Consider the following 18,240-nt stretch of genomic DNA (forward strand, 5'->3'; position numbering starts at 1 on the left):
ATTTGTTTCATTTTTGTAGCCTTGCGACTGAATGGAGCGCGGTCTGTGTGCAACAGTGATCCTTTTTGAGTTGTAAAATTAGCAGAAGGTATACTCTATGAATGTTGTAATGTTAAATATTTTTTTATTTTTGTTTTCAAGTGTTTCAAAAACTAGAAGGTATACGCCATTCACCAAAAAAAAAAAAAAAAAAAAAATTATCCAGAGGGTGTACCCCTCCACTACAGTCCTGGACATGACTATAATTATAATACCACAAACGTATCAGAACGAGCCTGGAGTTAAACTTCTTTCAGCTTCATTTTGACAGATTTTTTTTTGCTGTTTGCCATAAAAGTAAAAAAAAAAAAAAAAAAAAAGCACTAATATTACAGGATCTTTATTATTAGTACATGTATTATCATTAGCCATATGGTGCAAGGAAGCCTGAGGCTTTTGCTGCACCATTTAAAAAAAAAAATATATATATATATATATATACATATATTTATATATATTCGGAGGTACCCTGAGAGAGAACTAGAAGGGAATCACCAAGAAAAAGAAGAATGATGATATCCAGCTCAGCTCCCTGGATGTGCCAAACCCATACTCACCAGATGTGAGCCCCAGAAGTTATACTACAGTATTCGAAAGCACTTGTGTGACATTTACATGCAAGTATGTAATACTGTACATGTAAATGTCGCAGAAACAAAATCTTCAATTGCCACCAAAATACTGGCACCGGAAAAAAATCAATGACAATGTTTTATTCGCCACGCAAAATACGCATATGAACATACACGTTTTAGTTACATTGTGCAATTTTAGCAGGTTAGATTCAGAAAAACTTTCATTAGCGAAGTACTAGGAAAACGAAAATATCTACCCTGCACGGAATATAGCCTTACTTCCCTCCCAAATATATGTTTGCTGTATGTTTATGTATAAAAGCGCTTCTTATTGTATCATAATACTGTATAAAACAAAATAATCCTGTCCTGCTGGGTGATGTAAGAAACCTAGACAACATCCATGTTTAAAATGTAAATTCGAAATGTTTACATTCTGTTCACGACAACTCATTTTGAAGCTTACGATTGTTTGTTGTATTGTGAGTTATAGTAAATTAAATAATGTTTAGAAGAAAAGAAACACCATTTGAATTCGAAGTGGCGGGGGGGGGATGTAATATTCTTCTTTATAAGCTAGGCTGGTTCAAGAGACCAGCCTAGCTTATAAAGCTAGGCTGGTCTCTTGAACTTCAGTCATTCCCTGAAGGACCGGCCACGGTTATAAGGAGAGATGTAACTGCGAATTTTGCAGAAATTCCTTACAGGCGGAGACCTTTTCAACCTACGTTCTTGCACGTTTCTAGACAGGATCAGTGACCGAATAATGCTTTAAGCAGCTATTCGTTAACTATTTTCGAATCGTTTTGTGCTGTACAGTATATGGTAAAACAGAACATCCTGAGCACTTTGAAACAGAAATGCTCTTTTTTTTTTTTTTTTTTTTTTAAGTAGGAGCCAGAAACTAAACCTCTGGTTGCAAAATCAGTGTTTGTAAGACCATAATAGTTAAAATGCAGACTGGAGGCAGAAAAATTTTTCGTTTGTCAAGTGTGGCTTTGCTTGTGTGAAACGCTAAGAAGGCAAACGTTGTACGGCCGGCTTATTTTATTTTGGGATAAGAGTTCACTGAAGTTTGTTAGCTTTAATGAAAGCGAACAGAACTTTATAGTAACATTTTCTTATATCAAACGATTTTGTTCGAATATAAATAATATCAAACGTTTCAAATTGTTATTTTTGGAATTACACATGTAGAAATTGTTTTTGTTTCTTCATATATGCAGTATAATGACATCAGATTTGCTCATCTGAGGTGATAAATCAGGGCGGCAGCATGCTTTCACTGGGCTGAGGCTTTTACTTTGCGCTACCGTGGTTCAAGCCCGAGACTGCTAAATACGATGCTGTTTTCCTATTCTCTGTATCTCCTAAACTCCTGACCCTGTGGTCGTCCCAGAATATAAACAGAAGCCACCTCTTTCAGGACAGTAGCTTAAGTGGATTATGAAGCCACTAACGCTGCAGCCACGCATTATAAAGTCAGTTTTTTGGTGCGTTAGCGAATATGCATATAGCGCGTATTATAGACCGTACCCATCTGTTTGGTTGCATACATGCATGTAATAACATGACCCGCAGTGGATGGATTTTCACGAAATTTTATATTTTGCTTTCTTTTTTAGGAAGATTTGTGTGGTAGTGTTAAATTTCATTAAAAATGAATCAATAGTGATCCGGCAATTATTTTTATTTTTTTATACATATTACAAGGGCTAGTGTTTCCAACCTGTGGTTCGCATAACTTGTGAAAGGGACCAGCGGGACTTTTACAGTAAAATAAATTTTTTGCGTAGGTGGCAATCCTGTGGAATACAGTGGATTCCGGTTATTTCGGCCACCGGTTAATCATGGCAGCCATTTATACATATTACAATGTAATATGTATAAATTGGTTTACTTTGATTAATTGGGACAACATGCCGTTTAATCGGGCAGGAGACCACAGCACTGGAGATTTCCCCATGATTTTCTCCGACCGAACCACGTGGTACGGTCGGATTTGTGGAGGTCTCGACTATAAAACAATAAAAACAATTAGCAGTCACCTGTTTATTGGGCTTTTCTGTTAGTGCAATCTATTATAAACGGATAATAAACTCGATCTTATTTAATTCGCGATAATACTGACAGTTGGAATTCTGTGGGTTATTTTTTGAAATGTGTTTACACTTCCATGGAATCTTCAATCATAAAAAAAAATTATTTTCAGAATCTTCTCATCATTCCTATTTTTATAGCTTCGTAACTTGTTACTCCGTCCTCACTTGCGCGTATCGTGTTACTTGCAATTTGTGTGTGCCGTGTTCTTTGTTATTGATTGCTTATCTTTTTACTGTTTTAAATTTTAAACCCCACCTACAAATGTCAGTGAAGAGAAATGGTAACTAGTTAGTATGTACATATTACAGTACGTATTAATTATTCCGATTACCACGTATATTCTTCCGATTTTCACGTATCATTTAATTTTTTAATTGGTAAGGTAATAAAGGGTAAATTTGTGCTTAATATATCTTGACTTTTATAGTCTGTGGATAATATTCCTCCTATTTTCGCTAATTAGAATCGCTGTTTAATAGAATTAAAATTCAATTCACAAGCGTGATCACAATGACCGGCGCTTATTACACATCGTATAGTGAACGGTACTTTACTATATTGAGTCCATCGTAAAGTGGTCCATTGTATTTTTAACTATTTACGTGAAACTTTGGATAATTGGGGCAGCCGCTTAATCGAGCCAAAATGCACTAGTCCCGATGTGTCCCAAATAACCGGAATTGACTGTATATCACTATATAGTCCACTGATTGGAGGAATGAATAAGCAATATGGCAGATGTGCAGAATTGACAAGTTTTTGAATCGCATAAATTCCTTGCTTTTTGTTTGTTTTCTTTGTCATCAGCTTAATAAATATTGAATATTTATTGTATGTATACTAAAATTTTTTTTATTATACATATTAATCACAGTTAAATGTTAAATATGTATTGTTTCAGTTGTTATTAAAATCCAGATTTAATTTATTTAATAAATTAGTTTAATTTATTAAATTATACAGCCTAAAAACATTATATTTCATGTGCTGTTGATTAGTGTTAACAAAGTGCGAATATTACAGTATTGTCGGAAGGTATTGCGGTGAAGTGAAAACAGTTTTTTTTTTTTTTTTAGTTAGTAATTATTGAAAAAAGCATAATTATTTACTTTTCACTTTTGTTAAACACAAAGAGAAAAAATTCAATTAATTTAAGAAATAAAAATCTAACACTTCTGAAATGTAATGCATTGTGTGTGTGTACATTAAATATCTTGTTTTTTAAGATGAGAAATTCAGTTTACCAAAATATATGGATGATTAAATTTGATCGTTCAGCTTTTTTTTGTTAGGGCCAGTGCTTGGAGGAGGTGGGGTGAAATCTCCAGGCATTAAGATCACCTTATTGTGCTTTTCCCAGTAATTAACATTAATTCTCATATTATAGCCCCTGAACTCTGGTAACAGCCCTATTTATTATAATGATTAATATAGTAATGTAGTTATTTTGATGAAATGCACTACATTACAGTATATATACAGTGAAACTTCCCTTTAACGGACAGCCATGGGGAAAGAAAATTTGTCTGTTAGAGAGAAGTGTCCACTAACAAGAAGTCTGAGGAAGCAAAAAAGAAAGAAAAATCGTTAAACGTTTAATGTAAAATTAAATTAAAATATATACAGATTTTGAAAAATATTTTTGTAAATAATATACAATTACATACACAGATAAAGAAAAATCGTTAAATGTTTAATGTAAAATTAAATTAAATTATATACAGATTTTGCACAATATTTTTGTAAATAATATACATACAATTGTGCTATGCATATTATGACTTTATCTTAAGAAAAATACATACAGTAATCACTTATTTTCTTCCGCACCTTCTTCCGGCTGATAATTTTGTTTTCAACATTTGTTTGGAGTGAAGAAACCATCGAAAGTCCTTCAGTATCTTCTTCAGCGGCGAAAAATATTTTTAAACGATTGATTTGTATGAGCGCTTCTTCTATTTTCATCGGTGGTTCGTCGTTAATGTATTCTTCGACAGAATGACTTCCTTCTATTTCTTCATCCTCATGAGGAACTCCTTGAAAAATATCGATGATAATGTCGTTGATATCTAGAGCACCATCTTCTGTAGTGAGGTTCAAGTCTATATCTTTGTAGCCAGGGTCACTTGTAGCGGAAGTATCGTACATTATCAATAGATGTTGAAGTTCTTGTTCTTCTTGGTGCTCCACATTGCTGTTCACAACTTCAATTTTTGCATTTGAGAAGCCAGACTTTACAAAAGAGTTCATGACAGTTTGTTTTCTAATTGCGTTTACTGAAGAGGAAATCCATTGAATCGCATCTAGGATGCTGTGTTTCTTTGCACACGCTCACACATGTTACATCGTTCATTGCAATGAGATGCCTTAAAACACGTTTTCTGTAGTGAAGTTTAAAATTTTTTATTATCCCTTGATCCAAGGGCTGACACTCTGCAGATGTGTTTGGTGGTAGAAAAACGATTTGAATGTTGGACAATTTAATGTGCGGGTGAGATGCAGCATTATCCATGAAAGGAATAATTTTTCTGTTTTGACGAATCATGTTTTGGTCGAAATCCATTCGCTCATGATATCTCGTGTCATCCACGCTTTTTTATTAGACTTCCAGTCAACATTCAAAAGATTCAACTTTATGCCCTTGAAACAACGAGGATTTTGTGGTTTTCCTATAACAAGAGGTTGTTCAAGGTCTCCCAGCATATTTGTACACAATAGTACAGTCAAGCGTTCCTTAGAAATTTTTCCGCCCTGGCACTTTTCGTTTTTTAGACTCATTGTTTTTTCAGGAAGAGCTTTAAAAAACAACCCTGTTTCGTCACAGTTGTAAATATCCTTAGCTTCAAAATCACGACATAAATCTTCCAATTTGACAGTCCACTCTGTTACAGCCCCAGTATCAACAGATCCACCTTCACCACTTACGGTTTTCCAAGAAATTTTATGCAGAGTTTTGAACTTGTCTAGCCATCCCACAGAAGCTTTGAACTCATTTACTCCCATAGATTTCACAACCTCCAAAGCCCTTTCCCTAATAATAGGCCCATTAATGGGAATTTTTTTTAGCACATGCGCGACAAAACCACTCATATGTAACATTGTCAATTTGAAGTCCAACAGTTTTCGGGAATGATTTTTGAACCTGATCATTTACGTGTTGCCAAAATTGTTTGAGCAGGTCATTTTTTTCCTTTAGGATGTTGCTTACCTTGAATTTTGCAGCGAGATTGCGAACACAATTTTTTTGCCGATCATACGCATTAATGAGTTCAACTTTATCTTTTAAAGTTAAATGTTTACAAGAAGACATTGTGCATTTCACACGACATTATTTTTTAAAGTTAAATGTTTACGAGAAGACATTGTGCACTTCTTATGAAACTCAAAAGACGAAAGGCTGGCAAAATTCCCCCCACCCCCCTGCACACACCGAATTCATCAGAAGTTTTACATGTGCCTTAAAATTCTTGATAAAGGGTTTAGAACTGCGACGTAAACCTTGATAAAATTCAGAGAATCGGAAATAGAAAATAAACACACGATTGAGGCAATACGTGGAAGAAACGTTTCCGTGAGCTCGTCCGCTGTCCGTTATGGGGAGATCAAATTAAGTGCTAATCTAAATGAAACAGTGCAGATTGCCTGTCTGTGTCCGTTACAGAGAATGTCCGCTAGACAGAAGCTGAAAACACGTTAAAACCAATAGAGGAGAGTTGGGGAATTTGAAAATGTCTGTTGTAGAGAGATGTCCGTTAGGAGAAGTTTCACTGTATATCAAATCTGGTTCAGTAGAGCGTCGATAATCCGTACTAATTAGTTCTGGAGGTAGTTCGGATTTTCGAACTTATCAAAAATACCGTCTGGAGACTAAAAAAGTTTAGTAAGCTTAGTAATAAAAACACTGCTTTAAAATCTGAGAGACTGCCTAATTTTTTTTTTTGTTAAAATCCAGCTCCTTTTCACAAACAAATGTCCAGATATGGTTTCTCCTAAACTTCGTCTCTGTGTGAGTTACAAATAAACGGCATCTTCGAGGGATGGGTCATTGGCTGTTCTCATAGTGTTTTTTTTTGCACCATCTGAATCAAGTTTCAATGTGAACTTTAAAATGTTTTCCTTGTTTTTAATGTCTGTTATGATTAACTTACCAACCTCGTAAAATTTCACTAACGAAGATCTGATTTCTCCCTTTGAAAGCTTGTTTAAAATCATAATCTTGGATTCAAGTGTTAAAAATTTCTGCGTCCTTTTAAAAGACGAAGAAAACTACAGTATGGTAAAGTGAAATTTCGTAAAAATTGTTCAGAATGTTTTTACTCCATATCTCACTTGTGCATATCGCGTTAGTTGCAATTTCTGCGTGCCGTGTTCTGTTATTGATTGACGCATATTTTTAAATTTTTTACTGTTTTAGATTTTACACCCCCCCCCCCCAAAAAAAAAGGTCAGTGAATAGAAATATCAGATTACAAAGCACGTTGAATAACAAGTTACGAAGTCTTGTGTTTAATTAATACTATATGTATATTAATTAAGCTATGTACGTGTAAATTTTTATTTTTAAGTAAGCATAAATTTTTATTTTTATTTTGCTAACCTGTGGATAATATTATTCTGATTTTCACGTATCATTTAATTTTGTTAATTGGTAAGGAAAAAAAATAGTAAATTTGTATTTTATATCTTCATTTTATGAAAATGAAGATATCTAACCCGTGGATAATATTCTGCCGACTGGGCTAGCCAGGTGGGTAAAGTGCCTGACTGGCAACCCAAAGGTCGCGGGTTTGAATCCCACCTCGGGCTTGGATCAGAGTAAAATGCAAAAACTTTGGGAGGTGCATTATGGCCACAGAAGCCGATGTGCCAACAACTAACAAAAAGATAATATTCCTCTGATTCTATTAGAGTTGCCGTTTAATTAATAAAATCAAAATTCAATTCGCAAACGTGATCACAATAACTATAGCTTACAGTAATTATTTTATGACACCAGCATAAAAAAAAAAAATAAATAAATAAACGTTAGCTCGTTCAGATTTTTGACTCTTTACAAGTGGCAATTCTAATAAGCGAAAATCGGAGAAATATTATCCACAGGCTATAAAAATGAAGGTATAAAGTAGAAGTTTAAACTTTTATTACATTACCAATTAACAAAGTTAAATGATATGTGAAAATCGAAAGAATATTAACCATAGGCTAGCAAAATAAAGTTATGCTTACGTACTTAGCTTAATTAATGTACATACAGTACTAACTAAACATAAACCTTTTTAATCTGTTCTTTTCAAAGTTTAAACACTTTGTAATCGTATATGGTTTACCAACGATTTTATTCCGAATGTCAAAAAGTATTGTGAATGAGAAGGCAGAATGGGCAAGAAAGGTCTTGCTTATCCTAGACAATGCACCATCACATCCTTCAATGGAAAGGAGCAGCAGTGCGTAACACATGCTTCTTGATTAGACCGGGGTTCGAGCCCATCACCACCAAATACGGAGGATGCGGAAAGGTCAGGGAATGACCACCGCATATCCACGGAGCAATATGGCCTTAGTTGCTAATGTTCCTAAAAAAAAAAAAAAAAAACCGAATAACCTTCAATGGAAACATTAAATAAAATAGACAGCAGACTTGAGGTCATGTTCCTTCCACTAAACATTACTGTACTCCTCCATCCAGTGGGCCAGGGAGTCATTGAAAAGTTGAAGAGAATCTACAAAACACAAGAAAGCAATGAAAAAAGCATTGTAGGCTTTTTTCGAAAAAACTCAATCTCATGGACAGCTGCTACATGTTAGCTGATGCGTGGGAATCACTCGCTGCACAGAATTTAAAAAAATTGCTTGTGAAAACCTGTGGCCTATTGCAGATGAAACCATAGGAGATGAGCAGAATTGAACTGAAAAGGAGATGAGGGACAAATACTGAATGAGATCAGCTTGTTTCAGTTAATCCCTGGGTTTCAAGATTGCAATGAAGGGGATGCAAGGGCATGGCTGGAAAACCATATTGATGCTACATGGTTTCCTGTAGTATCAATATCATTTTTAAATGCAAATGGAATTATGAATGTAAAAGAAACTGGAGCTCCTGAAAATCGTACGACGAAGAAAATGGCATCAACACTAGACCTATTCATATTGAGGCATTTGCCATGCTAGAGACAGTGATGGTTTTGTACGAGCGACAAACTGAATGCTGTCGAATTCAGTTACTGTTGCTGAAAAGACCGAGAGATCTGGCAACAAAGAAATGAAGTTCGAAAATGGTGCAGCAAAAAATAAGTAATTATTTTCGTTAAAGCCTATACATAATGTATTATTGTGGCTAAAAGAGCCATTTGTTTTGTTACTTATGAATAAAATTACGTCAAGTACAACTTAATGATTTTTTTTCTAATTATTAAATCCTCTTTTTTTTGTCTCCAGAAAAGTATTTTTGATAAGTTTGAAGTCCAAACTACCCCCAGTTCTAATTCGTTTCGATTGTCAATGGTCTACTGTATGTATACAGGTAACCCTCGTATAACACGGTAGTTGGGTTCCTATAAAATGTCGTGTTGTGCAAAACAGTGTTATATGGGACTAAGAAAAAGTACAAAGGGGGGGGTTGCGTTCCAAAAGCTAACAAAAGTACTATTTTGTTAACAAAACTAACAAAAATACACCATTCTAGATTTTGTATATCTTTTGCTCTCTTTAAAAAAATCAGTAATCTGGATTTGTTGGCTTTTGCTTGATAAATCTTTTTGAATTTCATTGTATGGAACTAAGCATTTTTGAAGCTCCCTTTTGAACTTTGGGTCCCTTTCATTCAAGAATCTGCATTCTAAAAATAAGATTCTAATTGCTTGGCTAACTTTATGCCTTCCCATATGCTTTTTAGTGTAAAATTTGGAAGTTTAGAATTTTCATCTGCACTATCATCTTCTGAATTGATTTGTTTTTACCTCCGATGCCATTTCCACCAAATCTGCTTTGCCAGCCGCTTTTTCTACCAGTAACTTTTGAGCGTCTTCAGTAAACATATCTTTTTAAAATTTTTTTAGAAGCATAGGTGACTAAGGCCATGTTACTCTGTGTATGTTGTCTATAAATTGCGTGTGTTCTGAGGTTGATTTACTGTTTTGCTGGACGAAAAACTTGAGATTTTGGGAGAAAAAACCATGTCACCCTTGCCCGACCCCCGACTAACTCAGCCACATTGTGAAAAAAACCCATAAAAATTCCTGCCGTTATCGACTGGATTCGAACTCTGGCCTCTTCCACCTGGTGTGGGGAGGAGAGCAATTCTATCAACTGTGCTACCCACGAGTAGTACTGTTGATAGTAGTCATATCATCAAAACCTTTCCCTCCTACTGACGTAGCAAGTTCTACTATCGCACAGATTACGTTTTCTGCCAGTTTGACCATATTTCCCGAATGAACTGACTCTGGCCATACATTTTTCCACACGCATTTAACGTTGAAGGTTTTATTTCTTTCAGCAATAAACCTATGATTCTGATACAGTCCACAATTGAGAAATGGTTCCATGCCTCCATTACTTCAGTAGATTCGGAATCAATTTTTTCCAAAATCCATTGTAACGATTTTCTGTTGTAATGAGTTTTAAAGGTGGATTAATGCATTGATTTAATGGCTGAATGAAAGAAGTTGTACTAACCCAGTACAACTGTGATGGTAGGAACATAACTTCAACGTTTGGATGACTTAAATCTTTTGGATAGCCTGGTGTGCTATCCAAAACTTTGAAATCTAAATTTTTTCACAAGTTCAACAAGCACGAGTTCAGTAGCACAGAACATAACATGGGAATTTCTCAACAAAATAAAATCGGATGTTGGTATGAACGAAATGTCAATATTGTAGGTTCGCCATTCAGAGGGTGGGGGAGAAAAATCAGTTTATATTTTCTGGCAGGTGTTTTTACTTTTTCTCAAAAGATGCTGTTAGTTGTAATTTCAAAATTTAATTCAAATTATTTTTTATTTTGGGGTCTGGGCATGAACTAGGGCTTCTATGCTTGGTGAGTGGTGATCTTATCTCGTGACCGGGCAGGTTCCCCCCCCCCGTTAGATGTGGTCTTTGAATGTATCGACTGTAACGTCAAGTGAATTTTTGTGAATATTTTTAATGTTAAATATGTGGCATTGCATTGTGGATCTTAATTGGGAAGGTCTATTTTGGGGGGTGGTTATGATGTGGGGGGGAGGGCCATCTCTGTGTCTCCTGGGGAGGTTTTATTTGGACTGGATATGGTGTGGGTCACTGCCTGCTGCATCGCAGACCTTGTGTGCGGGATTAAATCCCCCCCCCCCCCCAAAGATAAATTCCTTGCTATTTCCATCTGTTGCTGAGACTTGAAAAAAAAATTATCTGTATTCTTAAAAAGTTTTTTCTTCCAAAGTTCCACTTGTTCTTGAAAGCTGAAAAATTAAATCTGTGTGTGCCTGAAGTCTCGTCAGGTTAATCTGCAATGGTGGTTTGTAAAATCTATTCCAAAGTAAAATTAAACAGTTGTTAAAAGGTTATTACCTGCTCTTGAAAAGCTGAAAAATTAAATCTGTGTTTCTTGAAGTGTTATCAAGTTTATCTGCAAAGATTGTTTTTTTTTTTCAAACTCTGTATGTGTCGATGTTTAAGATTTTAAGATTAAGCTGTTTAAGATTTAAAGTTAAGCAGTTGTTAAAAGGTTATTTTTCTCTATAATACCTTACTGTTTCCATCTGTTGTTGAGACCTAAAAATAAAATTATCTGTATTCTTAGTTTTTCTTGACTCCTTTTACACTCTGTTCTTGAAAAGCTGGAAAATTAAACCTGTGTGTTTCTGAAGTGTTATCAAGTTTATCTGCAATCTGTTATTTTCTCAAAACATCTGTATATGTTGATGTGCAAAACCTATTTAAGATTTAAAATTAAGCAGTTAATTAACACTTAAAAGGTTATTTTTCTCTCTAATACTAAAGAATCACACAGACACATAATATTTGCAAAAAATAATAATTTTTATTGGGTGTAACCAATAGACAAATTCTAAAGAAGATACCAGTAAGCATATAAATTTTTTTCTTTCGTAGCAACAGAATGTGAAATTCATGTCCATAAATATAATTGTCACTCACATTTTTTTTTTTTTTTTTTACAGAGCACATTTTTCTGTCCCTCTTCCATCTAGTTAAACGGAAAAGTGCTATATTTGAGAGAATAACCGGCCTCTAGTTCTCTCATCATAGCTACAACAGCCTGGTAGAGGCATAGGAGTTGAATTTGGGGTGTCTATCTTCTCTGTTACATTTAGCTAAAAAATTTTCCACCGTAATAAAAGGACTTGCTGTGCGTAGATAGTGTTCATAAACAGGTAAAAAAGGTATTTTGTACGAACCAGGAAAATATTCAGATTTCAGTCACTCACGTACCTGATCATGGTCTTCCATTACTGTTAGCTTCATTAAATGGAATAATGGTTTTTCTGATTCCAGTTGCTGTAAGAAATCATCAATATATGGAATTTTAATGCATAATACCTCCAGCTCGGAAATGTCAAGAGTTAATTGAACTTTTGTCCCTTTGTCAGTGAGCACTCTTATAGTTGCTTTGGAATTATCTGTTTTAACTTCTGCCCTTCCACGTAGGAGTACAATTTCACAAATTTTTGACTTCAATTCTAGCCATTGGCTTTTGGATAGTCTTATGTAACCTTTAACATCTTCTAACAAGAGAAATGACTGGAAATCAAAAAACAAAACTTGAATCGTTGAGTGTGTACCCAAACACCTATAGAAAACAACATTTTTCTTTTCCAAGACGGACGTATCATATTTAGTAACACTAGTCATTTTTATGAACCGTACAAACAGAGATCAAACTGATAATGACAATCTTAAACCAGAGCAGTAGCATTCGTCGGCTGTGACATGCGCAGTAATCTTGACCAACGTCACTTCTTTCCTTATTAGGGGGCCCCCCCTACGTTTAACAGAAACAAGCCCGGATCTGTCCTTTTCAGCTGTGAGTCATATCCTGTTGAGTTTTTTGATGTAACGTATCTTTCTGGATGTTTCTTCTCAAACTAGCAAACTTTTTGTGGCATCCGCTTATTTACAAAGACATAACGATTTCTGATTGGTTGAAAATATAACCTGATATTTATTTCCCATCTTCAGAATGAAATTTATATGTATATTTTTTTCCCATTGTCTGTAGCTAACATTTTGAAAATCTGAACTCATCAAACACCGTTAGCTTTACTCTTCTAATTATCATGGGGAAAACAGATGCTAGTGTTGAGTTTATTTTTAATTTACAATAATATTTTTTTGTCCATTTATTTGAAAAGGTTAATTTCGAAAGCACATAAAGCTGTTCCCTTCCAAGGAGCGTATGGTTTAGCGGTCACAACTGGATATTAGGCGACGAATATCAAAGCGATAATTTCCCCCTTATAATCACATAGCATTAACGCCGACCTACATGTGAAAACAATAAAATGTCTTCTTTTGGAATTAAATGGATATATATTTTTTCTTTGAAATTAAATAGCTATTTTCTCACTGGAAAAACTATAGAGAAATTTATAAAGTTCTTATCCTTAAAAGTTCCTCCCTTTACCATCGGCGCCTTTAAAACACTTATGGAAGTAGCTTTAGTGTTGTTTACGTGCTTAGGTAACACAACCAAGACTGTCTTATTAAATTAAGTTTTTTATTAAAACTTTTTAAAGTTTTATTAAATAAAAACCTTCAATCACTATGGATATAAGGAATAACAACTAGTTGTTATTGCTAGTAGTTACATTTAAAAAGTTTTTTTTATTTTCTCTTCATAACCTAACTTAGTACCCCCTCAGACAGTGATAAAATCTACAAATACAAAGTTATCAACAATTACACACAAAAACTTTAACAAATGAATAAGTTTATTATCACTTCAAAAAAAAAAAAAAAAGTGGGAAAAAGTTTTAAAAATACAAAGCCTTTGTGTGTGTGTGTGTGTGTGTGTGTGTGTGTGTGTGTGTGTGTGTGTGTGTGTGTGTGTGTGTGTGTGTGTGTGTGTGTGTGTGTGTGTGTGTGTGTGTGTGTGTGTGAGACTAAAAAACGTTTTAATAGCTGATTCAACTGTATCTGCAAACGATTTCCGATTGGTTTAAAATATAACATGATATTTCTTTCCCTTCTTCGAAATGAAATATATTTTGTTTTTTTTCTACGTCCATTTGTATTCATTTTTCGCAAAACTATTTCTCAGTGACTGCAGTTGGTTCACAGGAGTTTTGCTTTCTGGGATTTCATAAACTGGTAAGGAAACAGTATTCCTTGTGATACCTGAAGTATTCACGATCCCTTTTAAAGGCCAGTAATTAGCGGTAAAGAGTAATAAAATGGTTTATCAGTTGCATTACTTCAGATTTCAGGTTAGGGATCTTTCATGATTTTCAAAATTGTTCGTCAGGGCTAACATGAGTAATGGAGAATTCATATACCAGTATAGTATAGTATAGTATAGTATTGTAAACATCGGTTGTCTTGGGGCCAATGGATGTCTTGAGTGGGATCTGCTGTTTCCCTTGTCAACATGCAGTACTGTAACCAAAGTTATTTTTATAACACTTAGATGGCTGTTTTGATTACTTTAATCAGAGATGGATATCCAAAATTTTTTTTTTAATTTTTAAATAAAAATAACTTAAATATTAAATTATTTGTTATTACTTATAGGTAATATCCCTCCAGAAAATCTTTCAGTTAAGTCATTTCAAAATAGGGCAACATCAGCAAAAGGTAGGATTTATGTTTATTAAATTACATTTGGTCACTGTTTTTTATTCTTAGTATTTTTCATTTGTTAGCATTCATGCTAATATGCATAATTTTATAGAAAGCTGTTTGGATGAAAGTCAAAAGAAAAATTCAATGTGCTGTCAGTAGCCCAGTCAGGTTTATTTTACCCTATTAACATTATCAGTGTTAGGGACAAAAATACTGTATAAGTTTGCTTATACAGTATTGTTAAAACAAATACCCACATCATTTTTCAGTCTTCTCTAATAATCTTCTAATTCTCCCTTCCACAACACTATATGGAAGTTTGTTTCAGCAATCAGACTCTCTGCCTGAAAGCAAATTTTTGCACTTTTCTCCTTCAACCATCCTTTTAAATTTAAATTTGTCTCCTTATGTGCATCATCTGAAAAAGAGTAAGGATGCCATTATCATTTGGTTTACTCAATCCATTTAAAGCTTTAAACGCTTGAATTAAATAACCTTACAGGTACTTAATTTTAAGATGCTGGCAGTTTCAGAACTGACGTCTCTTTTGGTAAGAGTACTCTTTTGTGCCGCATGACTAATCTTGTTGATTTTCTTTGCACTTGTTCTAACAGATACACATTCTTCCTGAAGTACAAGACTACTAGACTTGTATACACTACTCATGGTGTAGCCTAACTTATTGTCTTATACAATGAGATAATCACCTTGTCCCTGCTGCCAAAATTCCTGTATATCATTGACAGGGTCTGCACAGCTCAGAGAACTTTATGTTTGACCGTGCAATTTATCATTGAGTCTTATTTCATTCTCAACCATCTTGTGTGGTGCTACCCAAGGTGGAGAACAAAATAAGGCATGTTATTCTGGGAATTGTGTATTCAAGTGCATAATTTTGTAGTTTTGAGGTTTAACATTAGTACCTTGCATTTATTAATGCTAAAACTCAGTTGCCACTTATCAGCTCATCTGCCTAGTGTCTCTAAGTTTTCTTGCATTAGCATACCATGATTCCTGCCACCAGAAAACTTCAACATAAAACTCAGTATGCCATCATCAATATCATTAATAAATACTGAGAACAGCAAGGGGCGTAACACTGAATCCCTAGGGATTCCAATAATAATATTAGTCCATGAAGAATGTGGGTCATTAATAACTACTCTACTCTGTCTTCTGCCACAAAACCATCTGCTTTATACATAGCAATAACCTGTCACTATTGTCACACTGCTGCAGTTTGTGCAGTAGTCTTTCATGTGGAACAGTATCAAAAGCTTTTTTGAAATTTATGTATGAGAGCTATTCAATAAAGAATGATCATAATTTTTTATGAACAATTGTACTGCTCTACTAGCTGACCTGCAGAATTTAAGACCAAACCAAGCTGCATCACATAGAAAATGTGCAGTTGACTTGTGCGCATGGTGTGACTTTGACATCGGTTAAGTTTATGTCTCTTCAGTTTCGGCTACATAACAATGGATGTGACATGCGAGGAACAGTATGCTGCTCTTAGATTTTGATTTCTCAAGAAATCATCGGCTGAAACATTAAAAGAGGCTTATGGTGGATCTGCGCTTCCATATAGCACAGCTTGCAGCTGATTTAGAATGTTTAAAGATGGACATGATTCAATCACAAAAACTGGCAGTCCTGGAACTCCAACTACTGCTGTTACCACAGAAACCATAAACACTGCTTCTGTAATCGTGAGAGATCGTCATATAACAGTAAGGTAACTGGTAGAGATGTTGAGAATATCAGTAGGAAGCACGCATGGTATCCTGAGTATTTGCATATGACACTTGTTTGTGTAAGTAGGATTCCAAGACTATTCATACCTGAGCATGGAGGTTTTTCAGGAGCTACAATGGATGGTTACTAAAGATGGTGAGGTTCTGCACAAGGTGATAACAGTGGTTGAGATATGGTTTAATCATTTTGACCCAGAGAGTAAGCAACAAAGCTCTGTAAGTCTATACCATCTCCAACATACAAAAAAAAAAAAAAAAAGCAAAAGTTGCAACTTCTGCAAGAAAGGTTATGATCATCTCATTTTTTGACATTGAAGGAATGGTTTACCAGTATGTTGTGCCATGTCATACAACTGTTATGGGAACTTACTACAGAAGTGTACTGCACACTTTGTGGGATCACATTCATCGCAAATGACCACAACTGCATGCAAGTGGGTGGATGCCTCATCAGAACACTACCATATCTCACATTGTTCATATTGTCATCAAGTACTTAGCCAGAATTAATGTCAAATGTGTTCCTCATTCACCCTACACCCTGATCTTTGCACCCTGTGATTTTTTTATTTTTTTTATTTCCAAAGTTGAAAGGAGGAGCTGTGACAGAAAACTTTTCCAGTCATCAGAAGTTGTTAAGACATTGGAGGCGATTCTTAAATGCATGTCAAAAAATGGCTTTTGAAGAATGGCAGAAATGTTGGAGTAAGTGCATTTCATTCATTAAATGGGGACTGCTTTGAAAAGGACCATCAAAATATGGATGATTAATAAAGGTATGTTGTGAAAATAAAATTATGATCATTCTTTATTGTTTCATATATTATGTCATTTCATCCAGTTTCTTTGTTGTACTGCATCATAGTAGCCACTCAGGTTGTCAAAAAAAGATCTCCCCCTAACAAATCCACACCAATTTCTGCATAAATGTTTTCCTGTTAAGGTGATTCTGCATTTTTTTTAACCACTGACTACATCTATTCTCTGGAACAAAATGAAGATTGCATGTTTGTAATTACTCACTTTGCCATTTGGTCCCCTTTGTGAATAGGAGGGACATTTGAACATATTTAATCTGTAGGGACCTTCCCTGGATCCAAGGATGCTCTCTCATAATTGTGTCAGATTTTCTTACCTCTCTTACTGCTTCTTGTAATATAATTAGATAAATTCTGTCAGCCCATAATGGCTTATTTACTTTTTACATAAACAGTTTCTTTTCCACTTTTCTCTCAGATATCACAAAATGATTTAGCTCCCAGTTAGATGCATTGCCTTAGGTTAGTTATACCCCTGGTGTTTCCATCCATAAAAACTTCATGTGTATTTGCAGCTGCAGAATATTTATTCAGTTTGTCAGCATCTCAACCATCCTTAGTTATGCTGTTCATATCTAATGTACCAATGAGGTTCATTTCCTTCCTTCCAGTGTTAAGCAGAAAATTCCTTAATACTTTTCTTGGCATTCTTGCCCAAGGACTTCTCATAATGTGTTTAACCTGTTGTAACTTGATTGCAAACCAGTTTATATTTACTGTTGGTTTTTGATAGTTTTTAATCATCCCATGTATTTTTCTTTTCTGTTAATTGCTCATCAGTTGAAGTGCCACCCATTTAGGTTTAAACCTTGATTAGTATCTCTTGTTTGATATAAAAAGCTTAGTAACTTCTATGATCACTTCACTGAACATTTTACATGTAGAATTAGAAGTTGTTAACAACATCAGTTGGTCCCACTCAGTACAATTTAATAATTTCAAAGACCACTGTGTTCATCAGTACACTTTTGTTCTTGTCTCACTTCATGAATAATTGAGAGGGAAAAAAAAAAAAAAAAAAAAGTCAAATTCTTCTTGAGACCAGAAGAGAATATTTATAAACAGCTATAAGAAATTTGCATTTTGACTAAATGGCAAACATTTAAAATAGAAAATCAGTATGTTATATTCAAAAAATTTTGGATACACAAATAATTACACATTGATTAGC

At 34.6% G+C, this 18,240-nt stretch overlaps 1 protein-coding gene across 6 annotated transcripts in view; it reads left to right on the forward strand.

Moving 5' to 3' along the window:
• The window catches only part of LOC150081387 (uncharacterized), a 325,542-nt gene that overhangs the window by 69,391 nt on the left and 237,911 nt on the right, over positions 1-18,240 (forward strand). For all 6 annotated transcript variants that reach the window (XM_090379754.1, XM_090379758.1, XM_090379759.1 and 3 more), the window contains exon 2: positions 14,444-14,506. In XM_090379754.1, the coding sequence (XP_090235880.1) occupies positions 14,444-14,506 (63 nt within the window). The remainder of the gene's footprint in view (positions 1-14,443; positions 14,507-18,240) is intronic.

The sequence above is a fragment of the Mastigoproctus giganteus genome, chromosome 8, assembly GCF_048544385.1.
Source record: "Mastigoproctus giganteus isolate SK-2022 chromosome 8, ASM4854438v1, whole genome shotgun sequence".
Classification (NCBI taxonomy): domain Eukaryota; kingdom Metazoa; phylum Arthropoda; class Arachnida; order Uropygi; family Thelyphonidae; genus Mastigoproctus; species Mastigoproctus giganteus.